This window comes from Stylophora pistillata, chromosome 5 (genome assembly GCF_964205215.1).
Source record: "Stylophora pistillata chromosome 5, jaStyPist1.2, whole genome shotgun sequence".
NCBI lineage: Eukaryota > Metazoa > Cnidaria > Anthozoa > Scleractinia > Pocilloporidae > Stylophora > Stylophora pistillata.
In genome coordinates, this window is record NC_142523.1 from 38,507,178 (window position 1) to 38,531,700 (window position 24,523).

At 39.6% G+C, this 24,523-nt stretch overlaps 2 protein-coding genes across 2 annotated transcripts; both read left to right on the top strand.

The window, feature by feature from the left end:
- The first annotated feature begins 215 nt into the window (after nt 1-215).
- Nucleotides 216-19,848, top strand: LOC111339587 (uncharacterized). The gene is made up of 22 exons (XM_088759582.1): nt 216-234; nt 668-2,261; nt 2,959-3,012; nt 3,687-3,761; nt 4,730-4,823; nt 5,804-6,001; nt 6,552-6,710; nt 6,827-6,866; nt 12,272-12,337; nt 13,231-13,362; nt 13,470-13,517; nt 13,720-13,773; nt 14,661-14,803; nt 14,961-15,329; nt 15,929-16,027; nt 16,375-16,419; nt 16,542-16,649; nt 17,669-17,753; nt 17,980-18,096; nt 18,525-18,605; nt 18,700-18,944; nt 19,325-19,848. Exons 2-22 carry the CDS (start codon nt 1,145-1,147, stop codon nt 19,461-19,463), a joined length of 3,468 nt encoding a protein of 1,155 aa, XP_088615708.1. The 5' UTR covers nt 216-234; nt 668-1,144; the 3' UTR covers nt 19,464-19,848.
- A 1,256-nt stretch (nt 19,849-21,104) lies between these two features.
- Nucleotides 21,105-24,186, top strand: LOC111339604 (galactosylceramide sulfotransferase-like). The gene is made up of 2 exons (XM_022946290.2): nt 21,105-21,690; nt 23,024-24,186. Exons 1-2 carry the CDS (start codon nt 21,479-21,481, stop codon nt 24,093-24,095), a joined length of 1,284 nt encoding a protein of 427 aa, XP_022802025.1. The 5' UTR covers nt 21,105-21,478; the 3' UTR covers nt 24,096-24,186.
- The last annotated feature ends 337 nt before the right edge of the window (nt 24,187-24,523 follow it).

Sequence of the window (24,523 nt, forward strand, 5' to 3'; positions counted from 1 at the left end):
AGCGTAAACTATTGAATTATGGATGCATTAGGGAGGTTTGCTAAGCACTGAAGAAACCTTTTTCGCGCTTAGCAACCTCCCGCGTGCACCGTAACTCACTCGCTGTGGTGTTTACCCTTATTTTGTTAAACTATGGCACGCTGTGTATGATTGGTCAATTCAAACTTCATTATGGCGCCAGTATTGGGGACGGCCGGCAGCAAGAAGACGTTCTCTTCACCGAATTATCGCCTGGTAAGGGGTGGCACAGTGGTGAGAGCACTCGCCTCCCACCACTGTGGCCCGGGTTCGATTCCCGGACCTGGCGTCTCATGTGGGTTGAGTTTGTTGTTGGTTCTCGTCCTTGCTCCGAGGGTTTTTCTCCGGGTCCTCCGGTTTTCCTCCCTCCGCAAAAACCAACGTTCCAAATTCCAATTCGATCTGGAACAGTGGACAAGAATAGCTACCCAGTGGATGTCCATTGTTAAATCATTTATTTATTTATTTATTCATTTATTTAAGACGTTAACGTTTTGTAAAACAACTTTTTTTAATGAAAGTCATGTAAAACAGTTGGTGGGGTCACTTGATTTACCGGAGTTAACGGTTGAATAACTTCCTCTAATTTAGTACACAGGTTATAATGTAATAAAATAATTAAAATTTTTCTTTCTTATACTTTTTATAGAATCAGAGTGGAAACAGGAGTTAAGCCAAGGCGTTAAGAAATTTTGGTTTCACTCTCGATCGCGAGAGAAACTGCGGTTGGAGTTGAAAAGTGTGCACAAAATAAAATACTGTTTCGGCTTGAGGAGAGATTGTGGGAGCTTTTTCACCAATTTGTAGTGTTTGATTTTGATTGAAATCCAGTGGGTTTACTTTTATTTTATGAGAAGGATATCCTTGGGACAAAACGAACGCGATTCTCTTGATAATGTTTCCGAACGGACTTGTCGCATTCAAAAGAGCAGTTACTATTGATTATTCATTTTTCCGGAACCATGGCAACACTGCTCTAGAATGACTCTTTACAGCAATTTGAAGTGAACGAGTGTCAATAAATTACCAAATGGTATGGAAGTGAATTTGTAAATATAGCGAATTTTTCTGTTCATTCGTGAAACATTCGAAGCCGAATGCGGATGTTGCACGTGCAAGAGAAGCAATGTATCATCATCAATCGGAGTTGTTTTTCTTCGATCAGTGTGGCGCGAGACGAAAGTACAAACGCTTTCGAAAGCCAACCGAATTGTTACCGTTCTCGTTGCGTCCCACGGGGCTCAGCGGAGCGGTTAAAGTTGAAGCTTATCTTAAACAACAGCAGCAAAAGGCTGGCGATACTGCCCAGGGGAAGCAGAAGAATTTTGCGGCTGAAAATAGCGAGACCCCCGAGTTTCGGCCGGCTGGTTCGCTCAACAACTTTCCTCTACCGAAAGCTGATCACTCTGCAGAGATCGACGGTAAAAGACCACATCCTGCTGCAGGGAAATTATTGAATTTACCGGACATCGGCTTAAACTCAGGAGGTTTTAATTCTCCACTAGTGATTAGGAGTTTTGAACAACTGGAAGGAGATGATGACGAAGAAGACACTCAGAGATTCTTGTTCGAGGAGAATAAGTTCGCCTCTCAAAATCTGCTAGCTCAGCTGGGACGATTACTCGACCAGATTCATCGACAACAATTAGAAGAACTAGAAGAAATTGAGTCAACTAGTGTACATTTTAGTCGGGTTGGTAGTCCTGTAGCTGAAGTTGGTGAAGACAGCATTGTTTCTGAAACTATTCGCAGTGGGGGAGTTGTAATTTCTTTACCGGATGAGTTGCACAAGAAGCTAAGTGGTAATTTCGAAGAACTTTCAGCTGGGGCTTTATATCTGCGGCGTGAGTGGCAAACTACAAGCTACAGAGAACAAGCGATCTTGCAGAAACGTTTAGGGCTCATTTCTGAATCAAATACCAACGTAGACGCTTCGAAATCGGGCCATGAGAAAATATCGCCGTCTACAGGAATAATGGATCACAACAAAACTATAAGCGATGATAAGTTGGCGGCAATTAGAGCATCTGAATCAAAAGAGAAGCGAAAACAATCGACTTTAGGAGAATCTCTTTCTAAATTAGACACCACTGATGAACACAATTTAGGAGCACAAACTCCAGCGACAGATCACAGTCACTCGGACAATCACGCTCGTCGGGAGTCTTCTCGACTTTCTTTTAACTTTGGCAAAAAAACACGTTTGGAAAAGTTCAAAGTATTTAGCGACAAAGCTTCAGGTGGTGAGTTAATTACTTGTACTTTTATTTTGATTTTATTCAGAAATATTTTGGTGGTGTAGATTTCAAAATCAGAAACTGAAATTTGTATGCCGGCGAATGATCAAATGGGTTCTGATATTCTGGGCAGCTGACGTCACGAAATGCGTTGGGTTTCTTTGGTGATACAAAAGGTCTTTTTTTCGCTATATTAAACCTTTAGATAATAGTTTTGATGGGGATAAAAAACCACTGAATTATGTGTTCCGCGACACCAATGTAGAAAGCTGGAATTGGGATAGAGAGTATAATTATATTAGCACAAAATCTTGAAAAAAAAATTATTCCTTTTTTTTTGAGTGACTTAGGCTATGCTGTTAACCTCTATCAGTTTATGGGATATGATGGAAACAATGAAGAGCAATTAGTAGTTAAATATTACATTTATCAACAAACTAAATCTATCCTTAACCTCCACCTTCCAAATATTTTCCCCCTTTAAATTAAACCTCTTGTTGCTTAATATTTGATTCCAAGTTATTTATTCCCCCCCCTTAATTACCTCTCCAAAGATTTCCTCAACCACTAGCTAGTTACTATCTCTGAAACAATGCACTTCTACAAATCATTTTCTCTTTTGTTGAGCTGTGAACTCTTTGAAGGATATATTGTACAGTCTCACAATTGTACATACCAATTTTCTTTTGTTTCAAACTTTCAGAGAAAAAAAAGTCAGGGCTTGATGAAGATGATGACACTCAGAATGACAATGATAGTGAGTATTCGATTGTAATGGTTTGTTGTTTATTTTTTTTTTCTTAGTTATTTGTTAAGTTGTGTTAATTCTCCTTTACATGTTGAACTGTTAGGAGCTCAAATGTAAATGTTTCAAGCTTTGAAGGAGTGTAGTAAAACAAAACGTCAAGGATTCTATAACAATCAGCTGTGAAAATTAGTTTGCACTTTCAATACTCTTGCATTTTTCAACAGTTAAAATCATCATCTTTCTCTCATATTAATTAAGAACTGGGCCTACATTGTGCTCCTTAAAGCCACAATTGGTTTTGGTTGAGTCGGAAAAAGTTTTAAAGCTGACTTTACAGGGAATGTTTACAGTCTCATAAGCAAGCTTTTAACATCATTGGCGTGTACAGATTAATGAAGACAATTACTGGATACTTTACTGGTGTATAAATTACATTGTAGTTTGTGAATCTGGGAAAAATGCATCCTTTTTATTTTCATATTGTGCAATCATTTCACGATTTTTTTGTTGCCAAAGGATGATCTGAGGAAAAAAGTTTGAGCTTGGAGCTCTGGGGAGCCTGGGGGAGAGTATGATTTTAGTTACTTTTGAATGCTTTACAGTTTTATAATTTTACAGGAACTGTTGTTCATGAAATGCATTGGGTTATTCTGTTACTGAAATGTTTCTTTTCATGTTCACAGTTACTTCTGGTCATGGCGTTGGGCAACCGACGGTTATCAATTTTTCCTTACTCTCTAAGGCCTGTGAAGAAAAAGGTATTTGCAATGCATCAACATGTGATTTTCTGCCCATTTTTAACTCTTTTACCCTCTAGTAAGTAAAGTCTGTTTACGAGCCTAGTGGCCCATTAGGCCGTTGCTTAACTCCGGTTTCTGTAGCATGAAGCGACTAGGAGTATTTCTACTCCCCCCTGGATGGGATGCCAGTCCATCGCAGGGTTACCCCCAGCATTAATATAAGAGAGGCACTGTGAGAGTACAGTGTCTTGCCTAAGCACACAACACAATGTCCCGGCTGGGGCTCGAACCCAGACCACTCGATCCAGAGTCGAGCGCACTAACCGTGAGGCCACCGTGCCTCCACCTTTTACCCTCTAACATGTGAGTATCAGTCTCCTTCATGCTCTTTACAATGTCGTCATGTACATTTCCTTTAGTGCTGGCAAGGAGAATTCATTTCACAATCAAAGGTTCTCAGTTTGATGATCATTGCCTTCATTTTCATGATCTTTATGAATGATTCAGCAGTATTTTACTGGAAAGGAAAATTACATTGCTAGTCACTCCCATGCACTAGAATTTAAAGGTTATTAAATAAGAATTAATGTTCGCCAATGATGGTGACCTGTCTTTTCTGACTATTGAATAATGGCATTTTATTACACGACTCGGGCAGTCAGAGGGCCAATAACTAAAATCAACCAATCAAAATGCTCTATTGCTGGTCAATATTCTCTCAGTATTGGACCGGGCACTGTCCCAAATGGTCCCGAATGATACTGCACTTGTGTCCCTTTGAACTTTAGTCGTGTAATAAATCTCTTATAAACCAAGTTTGCTCGGGACTGTACTGGAAGAACATCGGCCCTTGGTCTTTCTTGTACAGACCGAGCGCAGCAAGGTCCATACTGTCAAGACCTCGGGCCGATATTCTCCCAGTACGGCCCTCGCGCTTGGTTAGTAAGATATATGAATTCATGGTTATTCTTTAATCAAAACACAAGGATGGATACTTCATCAAGAGGATACTGATGATCTTGAGAGGCAGACGTTGTTGGAATGGGCTCGTTCAAGGTTGCAGCAAGTTATCAGAGAAAAGTAAGGCCACTTTACTTTGCACATATTTTCACCAGCTTTATAATTATACAATTTTTTTACAGGCCATAAGTTAAATGGTTAATTTATTGAATTGAATTAAGGGATCATGAATGATCGCATTGTAACTTGATCTCCATACAAACAAGTACTGGGTGATCAGGACACTGATTAATTATAGCAACTTGTAACTTAATATACACCTGTGTCAGTAATATAGTTTATTATCCAATTGTGCTTCGTAGAGTACTAATAACACGCGAGACGAGTATCAATATCACGCGATATTTATACTCCAGAAATTTCCGCGATTCGTCCACACTGAAACAACAATTTGGCGTGTTGGATAATAAATTTGTTATTAGACGTTTAGTTCACAGTATCGCTGAGTATTTTGACTCGTCCTACGGGCTCATCAAAATACGGCACAACTTGTAAAAATATTCAGCAATACTACAGAACAAAAGTTCTAAAATGATATATTTATTTGTGACCGCTTGCAGCCTGAGGCTGAATTACGGGTACAGTTTTAAGGTTGAGAACAGATGTCAGCATATCATGCGCCTCTGGCAGCCGCTTCAGTCTATCGATCTCACCTTCCCACCCATCCCACCCTAGGGGAGGACATCCATCACACAGTAATCTCGTGTGTGGGAAATTAATGTCTCCTACCCCAACCCTGCAGGAGATGGGACCTCCATTCATTCGTCCCTATCTGAGAAAACTAGAATATCAAACCATTTCTTGATGTTAAAGAAAGGTAGCAAATTATTCTCAATTATTTTAAGACCTAATGAGTGTTGGTTCAGCTGGGGCTCAAACCCTCGACCTCCCGCACAACAGTCCAGCGCACTATCCATTGGGCTACCTGGGCGGCAGTGAGCCGCAGGGTTGGATGTCAGAGAGAAGACATCCAACCTGTGATTGTTGTAACTCTTTTACAACATACAATTTTCTTTTCTCTCTTTCTTTGTCTACGTTAGAGAAGAAATGAAGGAAAAAGCAAGAGAGCTTAAGATAGATGGCCCACTGGTTATCAAGTTTTATGGTGACACCCATAGGGAGGCAGCTATGAAATACAAGAAAGGGGTGTCATGGGCAAAGCGGTGGAAAAATTTGTCTGAAGAAGACAAAAGACCAAAGTTCCTTACCTCTCTGCCTGATGGCACTGCCTTTTGCTAGTATCCTTTTTGTATTTATTTATAATGTGTATAATATAAATGTCACCTGTCTGACCTCCTACATTTTCTGAAAAACTGGTGACAATTCGACAATGTATATAATAAGTGTGTGTTGGCGCACAGGGTATGGTTTTGGAGGGCTTTCGTCTGGAACAGTGGTTATGCAAGTTTAATTTTTTAGCCCCTTAAACAATTTTTTTTTTCTGGACTGGAAGTACTTAGTCTATTAATCTTGAGCAGCTGATGTAAACCTGGAGGTATAAACTGTAAATAATGTTTTCGAATAGCAATTCTTAAACTTTGGTCTAGTAGAGGTATCTGCTGTAGCACCCTGATATGCAGAAATTTGTGTCATTGGTTGTAATTAATCAGGATGCATTATAAACCATTTATTTAATTATTAATTATTTTATGCTTGGCTCAGGGTTTGCAGGTCTTTGCAACACACTTCAACCCAGACTTCCCTTAGGAACTCTTCCCCAGAGCTTAAACAAGTTTCAGCATCATTTGTGTTGGAAAAATTATTGTTTCCTTAACATGATACCTTCAGTTACCCATCTGGTCGAATAGCAGTGTGTGCCAGTTATCCAGGCCCTAATATGCCGGGACAATACACTGTTGTCTATGGAGACTCGGCAGACAGCCCAATGCTGGCCACATTTGTGCCAGCTGGTCGGGGATGTTGTTACCACAAGAATGGAAGCATCAGGTAACATTGGTTGAGAAAGCAGTCTTTTATTCAGTGCTATTAAATCAAGAGTTGTAGAGACCCAATTAATCAAACAATACATTATCAGTCAATTAATGAATACATGTTCTCTATAGATTTGTTTCAACTACAAAATTTGGAGCAGTCATGGAAGAGGTAAGTACTTAGTAATGTTATGTATGATGGAAGTGCCTAACCTGTAGTTCACTATGAACTGTAGTTTTGTGAAAAACCCATGAAAGTCATTTCATGGCTCATGAATACTGCAAAATGAAAATTCATGGGGTTATTTCAAGCCCTGAATTTTCCATGAATTAGGGGAATTTTTTTCATGACCCATGAATTTCTTAAAGTCTACTTTCGTGACCCCATGAATTTCCCCTGAATGTCACCAGAGTGAATTCCATGACCCATTAATTTCTTTAAAAGCCAACTTTCATGACCCATGAATTTCTTTAAGTCTACTTTCATTACCCATGAATTTCCCCTGAAAGTCACCAGAATGAATTCTGTGACTCATTAATTTCTTTAAAAGCCTACTTTCATGACCCATGAATCTCTTTGACTCTACTTTCATGACCCATGAATTTCTTTACGTCTACTTTCATGACCCATTATTTTCTTTTACTCTACTTTCATGACCCATGAATTTCTTCAAGTCAACTTTACGACTCATTAATTTCCCATGAGAGTCACCAGAATGAATTCCATGACCCATTAATTTCTTTGAAAGCCTACTTTCATGACCTAATAGTTTCTTCAGAAAGTTACAGAATCAATTTCATGCCCCATGAATGGCAATCAAATAATTCCAAGAAATTCTCCATATCTTGAATGTAAAGATTTTAAGACAAGGAGTAATTTTAGAGGCTTAAAACTTTGGTTCAATAAAAGGTATGCTATACAAAATGTACCAAGAGACAAACATACATGTATATATATATGTTTATCACGAAATTTATTATTCAAACTAAGTTATAGTAATTCTTAACATAAATAGGCATTCTTTCATAAAGTAGCAGTCAGTTGTGTTAATTGCTAATTGTCAATAATAGATTTGCTTTCTAACCTCAAAGGCCTCTTGGATTCCATAATCGTAAAAGTTTTTATTGTGATGCAAAATGTCTCATGTCCACAGATCAGTGCCAAAATCATAAAACATAATCATAAACATGGGAACGCTTTGGAATGTGCACATACATTTGTAGGCGAGAGTTCCATCGCACCATAGTCGCTTTCTTCACTTGAACAAATGTTTCTTCGTTGAAGCGAAGGACTCGCGTCAGGGTTTCGAGTCTTTGTTTCCTCGATAACTTTTGGCCACAAATCGTCCACTTGTGGTACGTTAGATTCTTCTCGATTGTTTCTACACAGAGTGAGTTCACATTATTTATATCATCTTCAACACATGGATCCAGGGTTATGCATCGTCCAAACGTAGAGTAGTGTCGAAGAAGTCAGCAACTTTTGCCCGCTTCTGTTGAGACTGCAATCGGGCAAGCCAGCGGATTCTGTTTATTGGCCAATGACAATTCCCAAAATTTCCACGTGATCATACTCATGATCGGAAACAATGAAAACTCCGTTTAGCTCTCAGCTTTGAAAGGAACTTTTGATCGGTTAATGGCTGGTGTGCGTGCTCGTGATTTACTTAATGAACGTCTCTAAAGATGCATTTTACTGTTGTTCAGTGGGAAAACGAGAACAGCGTCAGTGGTCGTTGGCGCCGTGGAGTTAAAGGAAGGGACAACAGTTCACATATTGATTGGCCGATGCAAGGGTCAAACGGCCATTTATAAAGCTTCGATTTTGAAAGTTTGTGGTGATATTCGGTACGTGATCAAAACTGAAAATCGAATCGGTCACTTGCATGCCACAATTTCTTAAGCTTACGCTCTACGAGGAAATAAATCTATCAATAAGCTGAAGGTTTCAGGATTATTTTAGTCACGTTTTACAAGCTGCGAGCCCAGCGAAAAAAGGCAAACAGCTGTTTAGTCTACAGTTAAGGATAACTTCATTACAATTTATTGTTAGTTACAACAAGATTGTAATTCAAAAATAAATTATTCAACTGTAATTCAGCCCTTTAATCCCAAGAGTGTTAAGTCGAAATTGAGTAGAAATCTTTGAATTTCAATTTGCAGAATCAATAAAAACAAACAGTACAACATGAGAGTTAAATGTTGCTTGACAGCTTACGTTTGAATTTTAGCACACAAGAGTTTTATTGTATTGCAAGCATACAGCTACATATACACTGTAGTATAGTCTTTGGCACAAGTGAAGAGGAGACTTTTTCATTCCAAATTCATAGGGTCTCCAAGGAATTTTCATGGTGCTTGCATATTACCAAGAACCCCATGAAAACTAACTGGCTATTAACTTTCATGTGCCATGAAAATGCCATGGAGAGGCCATGAAAATTCAGGGAAATTTTTCATGGTCAATGAATCTTTTACATATTCACAGGATATTCATGGTCAGGATTTCCTACAACCCATTAAAACCTAATGAATTTTAACACCATGAATTTTTTTCACATGAAATTCATGGGTTTTTCAATACCTTTGAAAGGCCACGAAGTCACTTGACACAATGCTCCATAGATCGTGAATATGCAAATTTTCACAGGTTTTTCATGGGATTTTTCGTGTCTTTTTCATGGCACTGAGACCATGAAAAAGCTGTTGATTTAACCATGAAAATCCTGTGAAAAACCTGTGAATTTACCTTGAATAAATTCCCAAGATTTTCATGGGTTTTGATTTCATAGTGGTTGTTATTTTTACCTTCCTTAAATTTAGGCTCAGAAAAATGCCAGCATTTCATGTTTTCTCATGATCACCAGATTTTTTTTAGACTGAATGTCAAGTACATGTATGCTCACAAAATAGGCACTCTCGGCCTGAGGGGTCATAAGCAGACTAGAGATAGTACGTTTATGTCTAAGGGAAAAGAAGAGGCCTACATGTAGATGCATGTGACAAACCAAGGTGGTTTACCAATGGCTTTTACCTCGGTCTATTGATTTGCTGAGAAGAGTGGATTATTTCCAAAACAGAAATTCACTGGTTCATTTAATAATAATAATAATAATAATAATAATAATAATAATAATAATAATAATAATAATAATAATAAAATAATAATAATGACAATTTTTATTTCACAAAATCAGTAAAAATACAGGATAACAAACAAAAATTAAGACAAATTAAAGTATGAATATTAAAACAAGTTTAAAAAATCTCTAGCTGAGAGAAAAGTCTTGAATCTCTTCGGTATTAACAACTGTTCTACAGAGTAGCAGAATTCATCTTATGTCTGCATTATTTTGCTTCAGCTTCATTCAGCAGAACAGCAAATAAATTGACGATACATGATCGACGTCCTTAATAATAATAATAATAAATAATAATAATAATGGGATGGGTGAGTTAGGATTGATTGTAAAACGCTGTTGATCTGTCATTGTAAATAGCGCTCTATAAGTGATAAATTGTAATAATAATAATAATAATAATAATAATAATAATCTACCCGATAGCCTGATAGATAAGCGCATCTGAAGGGCTATCTATAGGCTATCTAAGCCCATTGGCACAACGGTCACTGACCTTCTTTACATCGATGACCTGAAGATCTTTGCAGCGTCTGAATCCAAGTAAAGCAGAGTCATGAAATCGGTGAGGGCAGCAATGGAGGATGTGGAGCTCATATGGAATTCCAAGAAATGAACCGTGGCCCAGTTCAAGAGAGGGGTCCGCCTTGCTGAGAGTACTGGCCTGCTGATGTCTGATGGGAAGGTAAAGATACCAATGCTCGAAGATGGTCAGCAGTACAAGTTCTTAGGTGTGCTTGAGTCTCAGGCAAGAGGAGAGGATAGTTTTGCAATGCGCTGCCAGAGAGTATTTGCGTAGGTTGTTTGTGATCTGGTCGAGCCCCCTTCTCGGATTACCATCGCGTGATAGCATCCAACCAATTTGCTCTGCCAGCAATGTCTTACTTTATGTGGACACAGCACTGGCCAATAACGGAATTGAGACAGGTGGATAGAGATTCCCGCAAAATCGTAACAGAGAGCAGAGGAAAGCACCCTTGTTGTTCAACATCGCTGTTATACCTGCCCCGCGATAAGGGGGGGGGGGGGGGGGGGGAAAGAGGCCTGCGTTCCGTTGAGACCGAGTACAAGGAGACGAAAGTTAAAGCCGCAGTCAAGTTGTATCAGAACAGAGACCCGGCCATGAAGATGGTGAGAGAGTTTGAGGAGCAGGCGGAGAGTAAAGGAAACCAGTCAATGACGAAGGATGCAGAAGAGAACAGCTTTTACCAACAAGACTGTACGCCATTCACAAGACCCAGGCGAGTCCTACCAGTGATCCTACCTGCAGACTGTGCGGTACAGCACCTGAGAGCATGGCTCATGTACCTGCAGACTGTGCGGTACAGCACCTGAGAGCATGGCTCATGTACCTGCAGACTGTGCGGTACAGCACCTGAGAGCATGGCTCATGTACCTGCAGACTGTGCGGTACAACACCTGAGAGCATGGCTCATGTACCTGCAGACTGTGCGGTACAGCACCTGAGAGCATGGCTCATGTACCTGCAGACTGTGCGGTACAGCACCTGAGAGCATGGCTCATGTACCTGCAGACTGTGCGGTACAACACCTGAGAGCATGGCTCATGTACCTGCAGACTGTGCGGTACAGCACCTGAGAGCATGGCTCATGTACCTGCAGACTGTGCGGTACAGCACCTGAGAGCATGGCTCATGTACCTGCAGACTGTGCGGTACAGCAACTGAGAGCATGGCTCATGTACCTGCAGACTGTGCGGTACAGCACCTGAGAGCATGGCTCATGTACCTGCAGACTGTGCGGTACAGCACCTGAGAGCATGGCTCATGTACCTGCAGACTGTGCGGTACAGCACCTGAGAGCATGGCTCATGTACTCTCCGCTTGTTTTGCGTTGGCCCAAACAAAGTACCTGGCAAGGCATGATGCAGTTTTGAAAGTCCTGTTTTTTGACATCATAGAAGACCTGGGACTTATTGAAACGTCGTCGTATCACTGCTGATAATAACAATAATAATAATGTACGCATTAGGGGGATGGTGTCGTGACTTATTATTAGAAGCCGAAATGAAGGAGTTGATCGGAAACAAGAGTAAGGGAGCTCTTCAAAATATGCAGAAGGCTGTGATCTCGGGAACACTAAATATCTCTCGGACATTTAAAGTTGTAACATGAACAATGAACATCGCTTTCTATTTAACTCTTTGCCTTCAAAAATTCTGTGGATTATTAGAAACTTACCAAGTGATCGTCACTGATTAACTCTTTCATAGCCGAAATAGGTAATAGGTTTTTAAAGATTTTATAACGACTATTTTTGGTTCGGTTACCCGAAATACCTATTTTTTTTTTTATTTCTGAAGGTTTTTTTTTTTCAATATAGTTAACGGGCTACGCTCATACTATTCTTACTGCATATAGCATACAAAAGTTTTAAACTGCTGCAGAATAATAGTAATAATAATAACTATTATTTAGGATGGTAAAGTAGAGCAGAAGTGGAGATGGCCTTTGGGAAGACTGCAGACAGCTATTGTTGTGCAGGTTGGTTTATTTTGTACAAATACTTTTATAACATAACCAAAGTAAAGCGCGCGCTCTGATTGGTCAATTTAGCGTCCCCCATTTGCCCATGGGTGTACGCTGCTGACGTGAGCAAATGCAAAGACTATTTTTACGCGCGCGCTTGTTTTTTCTGGTCGCGTAAGATTTGTTAAATAAACGGGAACTCTTTAGCTACAATGTATCAATGTTATGTTATAAAACAAATGGTAAACACCACAGCGTACACTATTGAGTTATGGATGCACTTGGGAGGTTTGCTAAGCACTCAAGAAGCTAGAGTCGCTCTCGGCTATCGCCTCGAGCGACTCTTACGCTTCTTTCGTGCTTAGCAACCTCCCGCGTGTATCCATAACTCAATAGTGTACGCTGTGATGTTTACCATTTGTTAAGTAGGAGACTGGGAATGAAGGGCAAGTGAAGGATGTTATTGAAGGATACTTAGGGTCAGAGAAATCATGCCAGCTGGGCTAATTGGTCACATACACCCACCATACCCAGTAAAAGGTCATTTATTTTGCAAGGGCTGTATAAACCAGATCAGAAATTGCAATTATAAGGCTTGAAAGCCTGGTTTAGTAATTTTTTATCTTTTGTGTTCCCTTGCAGATTTTTTTTTCTTGAAATATTTGTTAGTGTACAAGTTTTTCTTTTTTTATTTCTGACAATGTAACAAGCTCCCTTTCTCTTGCAATAAACAATGGTGCATCCCCATGTAGGTGGAGCTGGTGAATGTAATCTGCCTCATATTTAGTGGGACCCAGGTGAATTTAGGCAACAGTGCACTGAAATAGGATACATAGTGCTATGGGTGGAATTTTATATAAATGAAATTGTATATTGAATTTTCTTTTAATTTTTATTTCATTCCACAGCTGAATAGCTTCATCAATCTTCGCTGCGTAAGTCAAGCTGGTATAACTTTGTACTTCAGTTGTCAGAATGAGACAGCTAAGTTCCATGTTGGAATGCCACAAGGGTCAAAACCCGTCAAACTTACAGAACTGGTACAGTTATGTTTCAGATATGTTCTAAGTTTTAAATTTATCATTTTTGATTATGCAATCAGTCATTTCCGTTGTAACAACTTAGCCATGTCATCTCTTCATCACAGGGGTACCTTCAAACCAACATGAAGTTTTCATCAAATGCAGCCATGTTGGTATGTAATAATAGAATTTTTAGATGGTGACAAAAAGTATGATTAAAAGAAGAAAACATGATTTATGCATGTAGTGTGCATGTAGATGACTATTTCTGTAACGGCAGAGGCCAAATTTGTACCAAACTGTCATCCGAGTTTTACAACTTGTTTTGCATTTTGAGATCAACTGAAAGTACTTGAACTTTAATCTCCCCCATAGTCCATGAAGCCAAAGACAAAGAAAAAAGAAGAAAAGAGGAGAAGAAAAGCGCAGGTATTGGTTTTATTCAAACATTCTGCGCTGTGGGGTGGGGTGGGTTTGGTAGGGCTTGGATAGGGGTGTGGTGGTGAGGCGTGGCGTTGGTAAAGTAGTCTTCTAACTCCACGCTTGTTTGAACAGATACATGTATGAGAGGAGAAAAGAGAAAGCAACTTGATCCGATCATCGTTTTATATCTCCTTGTCGCTTTACTTACTGTCCCGTGACTCTTCAGGCCCCATTAGAGTGGGCACAGAGGTCTGAGTATCCCTTATCCTATTGATGTTTGGTCTGAACATCTCGTATCCCGTTAATTACTGTGGTTTGTATTCCTAAAATTGCAGCCTTATCCCGGATATCCCGTATTCTGCCAATTTCTACCATCAAGTAGTTTTCCTTATCATATAAGGGGCAAAGTTACTGAATTGTGATTGGTCGAGACAGAGGACATTCTTTCTTAATTTTTGTAATTGCCCCGGGCAAATTACTTGAAAATGATTGGCTGAAAATCGCTTAGCAACGGCTGCCAAGGTAAAGAAATTTCTGTTTGTTTTGTAACAATGGCGTCCCGTTTTGCGCGAGATCAGTAAGAAAACATTTTGCCCCTTATATTATAAACTAGTAATCACATGGTTCCTCGTAAAATTAAGGATTAATATCACTTGTGTTTTCGGAAGTTACAGAAATTGCCCGAGTCGCGCAGCGACGAGGGCAATTTCAGCAACTTCCGAAAACACGCGTGATATTAATCCTTAATTTTACTCGGCCCCATGCGATTACCTATACAAATTTCCCCTCTCCTGACACCTCACCCATGTAAGGAGTAGCCTTGTATCATTTTAAAGTAAGGGAGATTAAGAAATCAAGCCACGATTCATTTTTCCTCTTTTTTTACCAAACAGAAACTGAAAAATCCAGAAACTATCTCTGAAGAAGTACTCGAATTGCGGCAGCAGGAATTAGAGGAGAAGTTTCCGGAGAGAAAAGAACTGGATTTGGACGCACCATGGCAAATGGATTTGTTAAAACTCCAGAGGAAAGTAAAGTGAGTAAACCTTGTGAATAGCACTTAAGTTATCCTTTTAGCTCAGACTGAAGATCTAGAATCTCAGTGAAGGTTAGTTTTGTCTTCATTCATACAAGGAACTTATTTCTGACTATTCCAACTAGCGTTTTGTCCTTTTTGTTCTTTCTTTTGTCAGGGGCCTGATTTTTGACTGGATGGAACATTATCGTGCAGCTGTTGGCATTACCCCTCCACTCCGTTTTTCATTACGCTCAAAACGCCGCGCCATGTCACATTCCGCTCGATCAGTGCCTGGTGTTCTTCCTTCAGGATTCGAGGCGACAAGGGCCTCTATACGTCGATCTCCCTCAGCACCCCCCATTCCACACTCCAAAAGGAAATCTTGGTACCGTTCTAGGTCCCAGCTGGGTACTCGTCCGCATAGCTCAGCAGAGAAAAGCAAGCTTACGCGGATTGAGGACAGCAGAAGTGTCACTATTGAGGTACCTACCAGGGACATGCTAAGTTCAAGGATCGCAAGTAAAGGTCCCCCGGCAGTTTCAGGGTAAGAGGCTAAGTTAACCATCATTATGTTGTCTGCGTTTTTCATTATCTTCATATAAGGTTCTGTGATATCCAGTGTAACAGTTCAGAGACGTATAAGCTCTGTACAGACAAAGTTAAAAGAAAGACAACAACATTGACTTTATTTTTTTAAAATGAAAGAAATAAAGGCTTTTGTAACCCGCAGTTAGCAAAGCTATTCTAGGCGGGCTACCTAAACAGACACTGTATAGGCTCACACACACACACACACACACGCACGCACACACACACGCAACAATGAAATAAATAAATAAAAGAAAGAAGAGACTCATTGAGGTATAGCTTCTTCAACGTGAGTGAAAATTCGTTGAGCTTACATGTGGCATTTTATGTTTCCTCTCTCTCTCTCTCTCTCTCTCTCTCTCTCTCTCTCTCTCTCTCTCTCTCTCTCTCTCTCTCTCTCTGTCTCTCTCTCTCTCTGTCTCTGTCTCTGTCTCTCTCTCTCTCTCTCTCTCTCTCTCTCTCTCTCTCTCTCTCTCTCTCTCTCTCTCTCTCTCTCTCTCTCTCTCTCTCTCTCTCTCTCTCTCTCTCTTTCTCTCTCTTTCTCTCTCTGTGCAGTTCTCATAGTCCAACTCACACCACGCCACGGACCCCTTTCCGCTGTGGAGTGATACAACAGTCTCGGGTTGCCAGTCCTCCAAGAAGTGGGTGTCCTGTGTATCCTTTTTTAAACAAACCTGCTGATTTTATAAGTTAATACATTACTTCCTGCGGCACCAATGCAACAACAAAATTAAACAAAAGAAGGCCAAGAGGTTCTGTATACCCCTTTAGAGTTTTTATGGTACTAACGTTAAAAAAAAAAAAAAAATTGCTGCGTTAAATAGGTGGTGTGACTATGTCAAAACGACTAACTGAACAGCTGAATGTAAAGTTAAAATGACAACTTATCTTATTGCTGTGAACAAAGAAACACTTGGCCAGGGGAGCTGCCAACAGCTTGTGACTGACTGATAAACGTTTTGTTGGTTTACTTGTGTCCAAATCCTTGACTTGCAACTCAGCGCTTTGAGAGCTGAGATGCTTGGAGAGAAAGATCCACAATGCAGGTAAATTGTGATATTGATCATTTAGATTATTCTTATTATACCCATATCACTTGTCGCGGTTGCAATTAATAGAAATCGTAACTAAAATTGAGATTTTTTCATCTAACTTTCCTTGTTTACAGATGTGATCGTCGGAAAATTCCTCTAGTGACTGACCTGGAATACGACTGTTTTATTACTGAGCACGTACCCAGGACCCAACTGCTGGTAGTCAGTGTCACGTCATCCCTGTAAGTGACTGTCGCGTTATGTTATTTTTCGACTTACTTGCGGCAGTTTGGATCGACAAATTTCATTAAAATGTTGCTCTTACTTCAGCTTCATACCCCGTTATGCTTTTCTGTTCGTCCATTCCCGAATGAATGGATGTGATTGCAGGTGACTTTCACGACTATGTAAATTTATAACATAACCAAAGTAAAGCGCGCGCTCTGATTGGTCAATTTAGCGTCCCCCATTTGCCCATGGGTGTACGCTGCTGACGTAAGCAAATGCAAAGACTACTTTTCCGCGCGCGCTTGTTTTTTCTGGTCACGTAAGATTTGTTAAATAAAGGGAACTCTTTAGCTACAATGTATCAATGTTATGTCATAAAACAAATGGTAAACACCACAGCGTACACTATTGAGTTATGGATGCACTTTGGAGGTTTGCTAAGCACTCAAGAAGCTAGAGTCGCTCTCGGCTATCGCCTCGAGCGACTCTTACGTTTCTTTCGTGCTTAGCAACCTCCCGCGTGCATCCATAACTCAATAGTGTACGCTGTGGTGTTTACCATTTGTTAAGTAAAGAAAGAAACAGACTTAAAGAATGCTTGAAGGTGACATTATTGCAGCCATTCGGCCCCTTCACCTCAAAATTGTTTTTTTTTTTGTTTTTTCGGTCCTGTCATCAGCATTATTTTACAACGTGCATTCCTTTTCGCTCTGGACCCCGGCAGTTGTTCAAAAGGCGAATAACACTATCCAACGGATATGTTGTAGTTCGATTTTATCCTTGGTTCAAATTTTATTTTCCTTTGTTCCAAACTCATTATCATACATTAACAGGACCGAGAACAAAGGAAAATAAAATTCGAAACAAGGATGAAATTGAACTACAACAGATACATCGCTATCCAGCGGATAAGTGTCAACAAAACGTGCTTCGCCATCCGCTGGATAAATATTTATCAATGATTCAGTCGATAGTATTTTCACTCTTCAAACAACCGTAGTCTATAATAGATATTCTCATATTGTTTTTACAGACACCCCGATGCAAACCCGTGTGACACCATGCTGGATCAGCTATTCCACGAGAAAAACCGTAACAGGTCTCTGCCTTGTGTACAGGTAAACTTGCATCCTTCATCCTTTAGTTTATCGAAGGGTAACCATGGTAACTTAGTCAGTTCAGTTTCAAGCCTCCTAGTGGGAGCACTATCGCATAATTAGAGGTATCCCTGTGTTTCTGAACCCTTTCTTTAACGATTATGTCTTTCCTATAGCAGTGTTCCCTTATCCTTCATCAGTATCTCAACCTTTTTTTACATTATCCCCTCTCTCTCCCCCGCGACAGGCACAGAATGATCCTTTCCGATTGGTACGTTACGACATTTCATCAGCATCGCATTTTGGCACTCAGGCCCAGCCTCTTCTCCTCAGACGACATAACGCCGTTCCAGGAATGTTCTTGGTAAGGTTTGCACGGTCACTATTAGCTCTCTCGACTATTAATGCCTGTACCCACTAAGAGTGTTTCCTCTGCAATTTGAGTAACCCCTTCCCCCATTACCCCTTCCCCCATTACCCCTTCCCCCATTACCCCTTCCCCCATTACCCCTTCCCCCATTACCCCTTCCCCCATTACCCCTTCCCCCATTACCCCTTCCCCCATTACCCCTTTCCCCATTACCCCATCCCCATTACCCCTTCCCCCATTACCCCTTCCCCCATTACCCCTTCCCCCATTACCCCTTCCCCCATTACCCCTTCCCCCATTTCCCCTTCCCCACCCCTCCCCCCTAACTCCTTCCCCTCCCCCTATGTCCCTCAACCGCACTTACATTGGATAGGAGTCATACTATTCAAAGAGTTGTAACAGAAATTCACAACTTACCACAGATGTACACTGGTGGAAGACTTTTATTTGCTGATCATATCTTCAATGGTTATGGAAATGCCAAGAAAGATTTCCTCAAACAGGTATTTTATCAGTTTTGGTTTTTGTTTTATTCTTTGAATTCCTTTTCACCCCCTGTTTCCTGAATTACTAACAGGAAACTTTGTTCTACTTCAGATAATGCGAACAAGAAAGGACGCGCTAGAGGGAAAATCTCTCCCAGCCGACTTCCGTTTGAGTCCTACTCGCGGTCGTTCAGGCCCGAGAGTCGCCTGGGGTGGGGAGATCGGTGGTGTGAAGATAAGTGAACGAGCCCTTAACTTGAGCCCAGCTGTTAGAGAAATACAAGTGTCTCATATTGATACAAGGCTGGATTCTGCAGCTACGACTGCATCTTTGGGTTCTACATCTATTGATGTGAGGTAAGGTGCCACTTTGTCAAACGTTTTGTTTTCTTTTTTGGCAGGTGGATAACAACTCTCGCAAAAAATACTCTAGAGCGATTTTTATCTCCAAATAAGAAGAGAAAAAAAAATTAAAAATTCTAATTGTTGATCAGAGGATATCTCTTGAGTTACCTGGAAGTCTGACTCCAACACCACGGTACAAGAAATGCTTTTCCTGTAAATCAATCGCAGTTGATATTATCTACTTATTGGCCGAGTTGAAGGGTCCAACGCGGAAATATTTGGCTCGAGGTCATGGCGTACGGACTGAGCGTACCAGCGGTACTCATTCTCTCCATACTATATTTCCCTCTGAGAATGTGTAATAACTGTTACTCTATTTGGCTTTCTTGCAGAGGTGGAGCTAATTCAGCAGCAAGTTTTGTTAATTTTGGTTTGTCAATTGACAGCCCATATCCAATGAACTCTGTAAAGCGGTGGACTGCTTCGGAGACAATACCCGAACATCGCCGAGTACAGACATCAGCCTGGTAGCCTAGAATTAAAACAAGATAGATAATTAGATAGGTTATTATGAAAGATAAATCCCTATTTATTTCTTTTGCTTTACAGAACACTGTAAAGAGGATATATTTTTATCAACGCTTATTTTATGAGAAGTTTATCATTGCATCTCACCAATGAGTTAAACAAAACTCTTTTCAGAACAGATTGAAAACTTTATTGAACTACTCCAAATCAATAGAGACGGATACCAAATATATTTTTATCTATCAAGTCTCGTCGGTATTTGTAGAGTATTTTGAGTGATCCATGAAAGTGGGTTCTGTGATTTATTTAGTTCCTGTATTGGGCTTGTTAAATCCAAACTACTTAAAAAATCGCAAATGAAATGGAACAATAAATATCAAAAACTATTTTTTTATTTCTCCTTCTTATTTCAAAACCATTTAAACTGAATATTGACGCATTACCGAAAAGACTAACAGCACATGTAAACTAAGAGAAAGCACTGCGATCTACCGTCGACTTCAGATACGAAACGAACATCTTACAAAAATTAAAGTGGGTTAATGGGTATCGACTGAGTAAAGACATGAACACATTACCACAAACTATCCGAAGATTCGCTGTTTGTTTAAATTACGGTATATTGGTCGTCAGTTGCTTTCCTTTGTCAATAAGATAAAATCCGAAGAAATAACAGGGAATTTCTGGATTTTTTTTCGAGCGCTATCAATTCAAGAAGACTTCATCCGCTTCACTTATCATAAATAGTCTGTTGACTGTGTATCGCACTGACTCACTTTTTCAGAACCTATTTTGATTTGTATTTGGTTGCACTTGAATAAGACAGGCGATAGATAAAATTGACTGTTTGTGGTTTCGACTTTCTTCAGATGTCACCCGGAGTGAATGTTTTAACGAAGCCTATATTTTTAGTTTGGTCATGTTTATCAAATTTAGTTGTCGAGGGCGTGAAAATAAAAAAAAAAAGAAAAGAATTTCTTTAACAGTTGTAGACGTAGGTTTCGTGTCGGGCTGAGATTTGAGCTTGTCGCGACAGTCTTTAGACATCAGAATGGCTGTCGCAGAGAACAACATATCGACGTGATTCATCTTAACCTTAACTTGACTTTTTGAGTGTTTTCAATTCCAACCAGGAACAATTGATCGCAGGATTTGAAACATGCATGTCCATATTTTTTTGAATAAAGGCTGATAGTTTCTAAAGAAAATGTTTGGGGCTGCGTCGGTGGGGGTAACGAAATAATTGGAATATATCAACAAAGTTGAAATGGTAAAGTGGCCACCGTTACGATTATAGCGTTACCCCGTGCACGTTATACAAATACATGTCCACGGCCTCAGTTTAATGGAACTTTGTTGGTAATAATTTAGCCGAAAATCGTAGATTAAACTCATCTTCAGTTTTTCTATTTAGTTAAATTCGTAAAGTAAACTTTAATGCATTATGTCAAAAAAAGAAAACAAAAACTGTTTTGAGGAGAACCTTTATAGACACCTCATGTAGTATCCAAACAGCATTGGCAGGCTGGCTTGTGATTGGTTGACTTAACAGGTGCAACAGGTGATCTCTGATTTTAGTAAATGTGCTGGACTTGTGACGCTCTTATGTTTAACCGCGCATGCGTTTTTCAAATGGAAGAATCACCTACGCAAAAGAAGAGTAGTTTGATTACCTCGGAAGGCGCTGTATTGGACGCAAACGGATATGACACGATGGAGTGTCGATTGGGATAATACGTAACACAGCATCGCACGCTTGGGAACTAACAGAATCGAAAAACAAATGCTGTCGTTTGGGTTGATGAAAGGATTTCACGCAGCGAATTATAACTTTATGTTAATAATCGGCTATGATTTCCCTCGCAATAGTAATTGAGCAATTTTCAGCCCGGAGCCTCGGGAATTTTAAAGTGCTTTTGAATCGCTGCAAATCTTAGATCAGCGTCTTCAAGCTTGGAAAGCAAACACTTCAGTGGGCTGGGAAAAATCTTGACAGAATTTGATTTTGCTCGCCAGACATGATACGCAAGAGATTGCCTAAATCAGTGACCGTCTTAGTTGTCACCATTTGCATCATAAGCGCCATTATCGTTAAGTTTTACAGCGGGGAATCAGCGAAGGAGAAATCATTTACTATCAGTACTGAGCAAGATATTCCTGGAGGAAAAAACCTGATTGAAAACAAACCAAGGGAGAGCCAGAAGGGACAAAAGCAAGAGGAAACAAAACGGTAAGTGGATCAGAAGTTTTTTAAAAGTTGCTGTTTCTCTTTGTCAGTTGAGGTGATGGCAATTTTAAATAAAAATAACAGGTCCTTTATTTATACTTGCAACCGAAATCAATTACACGTGAATAATATCTATGCGTGGACGGTTCATTTCAGGAATTGTCCCATGTACGCGTGTGAAGCTATCTCAAAAGTAAATTGTTAAATTAGTGTGAGCGAGTTACTGCCGAAACAACAAATTCAATTCCTATTTAATCCCTTCAAATGTTGATGTTGACATCAGGTCGTGAAGAAAATCGCCGGAGGACGCTTATCAACAGAACTGTGAAACAATCTTTGCACAGCATGCTTGCAATGGCCATGGGGCGGCCAAATTATTGTGCAATCATATGAATTACTTAAAATCACTTCTTCAATCATTATTTCTATATTCTTTGATATTCATAGCTTTGTATACTATTTGAATTTCAATATCATGAGTTCATCAGTTTAATGGCTGTCCAATATTACTCTCGTTAAATTAAGTCTTCTTACTTACTTTCTAATCAGTGTTTCTTAAAAGTATTATTCTGAGATTTTTAAAAGGGCTTTTAACGGAATGTGCGTAAAAGATATCGATCGCGACATACTGGGCATGACTTTCCTTACAATATTCAAGATTACCACTTATCCACTTATCTATTTTGAGCAAAATTTCGCGTCTTCAATCACATCAAAAATATCTACTTTGAGATACGATGAAATATATGAAGTTTATATCGTGCATCATATGAATATCTACTTTGTTGTCTTAACCTAGAATTATGAGGCCTCTGAATGTTTCTGAAACCTCGATAAAAGCAATAACCGCAGTGATTTTGATGCTTTTTTGTGTAAAGAAGCTGTCCTAAAATATTGCAAGCTAGTTTGTATAAACCCTTACACCCTGACATCAGAATTCATATTCTCCATCTTCTTTCATTTTCGTTGGTACTATTAAGGAGAATTTGTTTAAAAATCCAAGTTTCTTAGGTTAGCGATCATGTTCTCAATTCTCGCGACCTCAGTGAATGATTCAGCGGTCCAGCGGTTTTGCACAGCAGCCATGTTGGATGGCAGGAGCAATGAAAATATTTTGCATAAAAAAGAAATTTTTTTCCCATGGGTAAAATAATCTATTTTTCCTGCCATCCAACATGGCTGCTGTGCAAAACCTCTATTGTTGTAAGGAGAAACTAGATGCTGGTCACTCTAAGTTTTCATAGGGTTATCTAACTATTGAGTGTCCACAAAGCGGTAAACAAATGAATAGAAACTTAACTTCTCTTCTTGATTATCATTTTCGTTTTATTTGCAGTTGTAAGCCAAAAAAGAATGTGGTTTTCCTCAAAACTCATAAGACAGGGAGTAGCACTATCACGAACATTTTCAACCGTTTTGGCGAAAGAAACAAGCTTGTTTTTGTTGTACCAACAGAGAAACAAAATCGGTTGGGTTGGCCATGGTTCTTTCAAGAAGAACACATGATTCACTACGACAAAATAAAGCCCAACATGCTTTGTAGTCATTCGCGTTATAACCGAGAAGTCTTGGACCGAGTTATGCCTGAAGACACTGTATATGTGACGATTATTCGTGACCCAGTGGCCCAATTTGAGTCAACATTCTCTTACATGACATTTGGGGAAATACTGGGCATTTCCAACAAAACAGACCCTTTAGAAGCTTTTTTTGAAAACCCAAAAGACGTTCTAGTTAATTATATACTCACTCAAGATCTTCGAATAAACAGCGATCGCTTGAAACTTATTCGAAACGGAATGTTCTTCGATTTGGGTCTGGAATCTAAAGATTTTGACAATATGGAAGATATTCGACAAAATATTCAGCGACTGGACCGAGAATTTCACCTGGTGATGTTAATGGAGTATTTTGATGAATCACTGATCATGTTAAAAAATCTTCTTTGCTGGGATATAGAGGACATTGTTTATTTTCATCACAATCAAAGAAAAGAGACTCATAAAAGAAATCTAACGAATAAACTAGTGACCCGGATTGAACAGTGGAGCAGTGCTGATAAAGCATTATATGATTACTTCAAAACTTTGTTTTTTCAAAAGCTCAGTAACCAAACTCCGGATTTCTTTCGTGACATTTCTGTTTTAAGAACAAAGAATGCTGGTTTGCGAGACAGGTGTTTAGATTTCACAACCGAACACAACGGGGATTATCAAGATGTTGAAATACAAGGATTTAAAATCAAGAAAAATTTGACTAAAGCAATGGAGACTTCATGTGACAAGATGACTTGGAATGAAGTCAAATATCTTGGGTATTTCCGGTATAAACAGAAAAAGTTATTAGAGACTACAGAGTCACTGAGAACGCTTTGGGACTATCTAGCCACTTTTGTGCCATTTACATGATGCATTAGACTTTCTAGTAAAAATAACCTTTATCTGCACGCTTAAACTGGTCTTTTTCATGAATTTCAGTGGATTAAATCTCTCGAGCTCAGCACTTGTCACAAGAGTTCTACATTTTCTCTTCTTGTTTTTCTTTAATCGAAGGGAACTTGGCACGAACTGCCTGAAAAAACGAGAGCAGTGAAACAGGGAAGGTAAAGGGCTTTTGTCTGATTTTGGAGTATTGTCAGAAATCAAACGGAATTGTCAGGTCCAATATCCAACACAGCCACCCGAAATCGAGCGTTTCCGTCCGTAAGGCGAGACCGTCCGAAATCGGACGGAGGTAGTCGGAATTGCACGGAAACGTACGTACGAAAAGCTATGGTGTGTTACACCTCGTCTGTTGTCTGTGAAGCGTGTAATACCGACTTACTTTCTGATCTTCT

What these genes read in the sequence shown, in the direction of transcription:
- LOC111339604 (XM_022946290.2), top strand. Translation starts at nt 21,479, where the DNA reads ATGATACGCAAGAGATTGCCTAAATCAGTGACCGTCTTAGTTGTCACC. An exon ending in AAGCAAGAGGAAACAAAACG is followed by an intron (nt 21,691 to 23,023) that starts GTAAGTGGATCA and finishes TTTTATTTGCAG; the next exon opens with TTGTAAGCCAAAAAAGAATG.
- LOC111339587 (XM_088759582.1), top strand. Translation starts at nt 1,145, where the DNA reads ATGTATCATCATCAATCGGAGTTGTTTTTCTTCGATCAGTGTGGCGCG. An exon ending in GAGAAAGATCCACAATGCAG is followed by an intron (nt 16,420 to 16,541) that starts GTAAATTGTGAT and finishes CCTTGTTTACAG; the next exon opens with ATGTGATCGTCGGAAAATTC. An exon ending in TCTACATCTATTGATGTGAG is followed by an intron (nt 18,945 to 19,324) that starts GTAAGGTGCCAC and finishes GCTTTCTTGCAG; the next exon opens with AGGTGGAGCTAATTCAGCAG.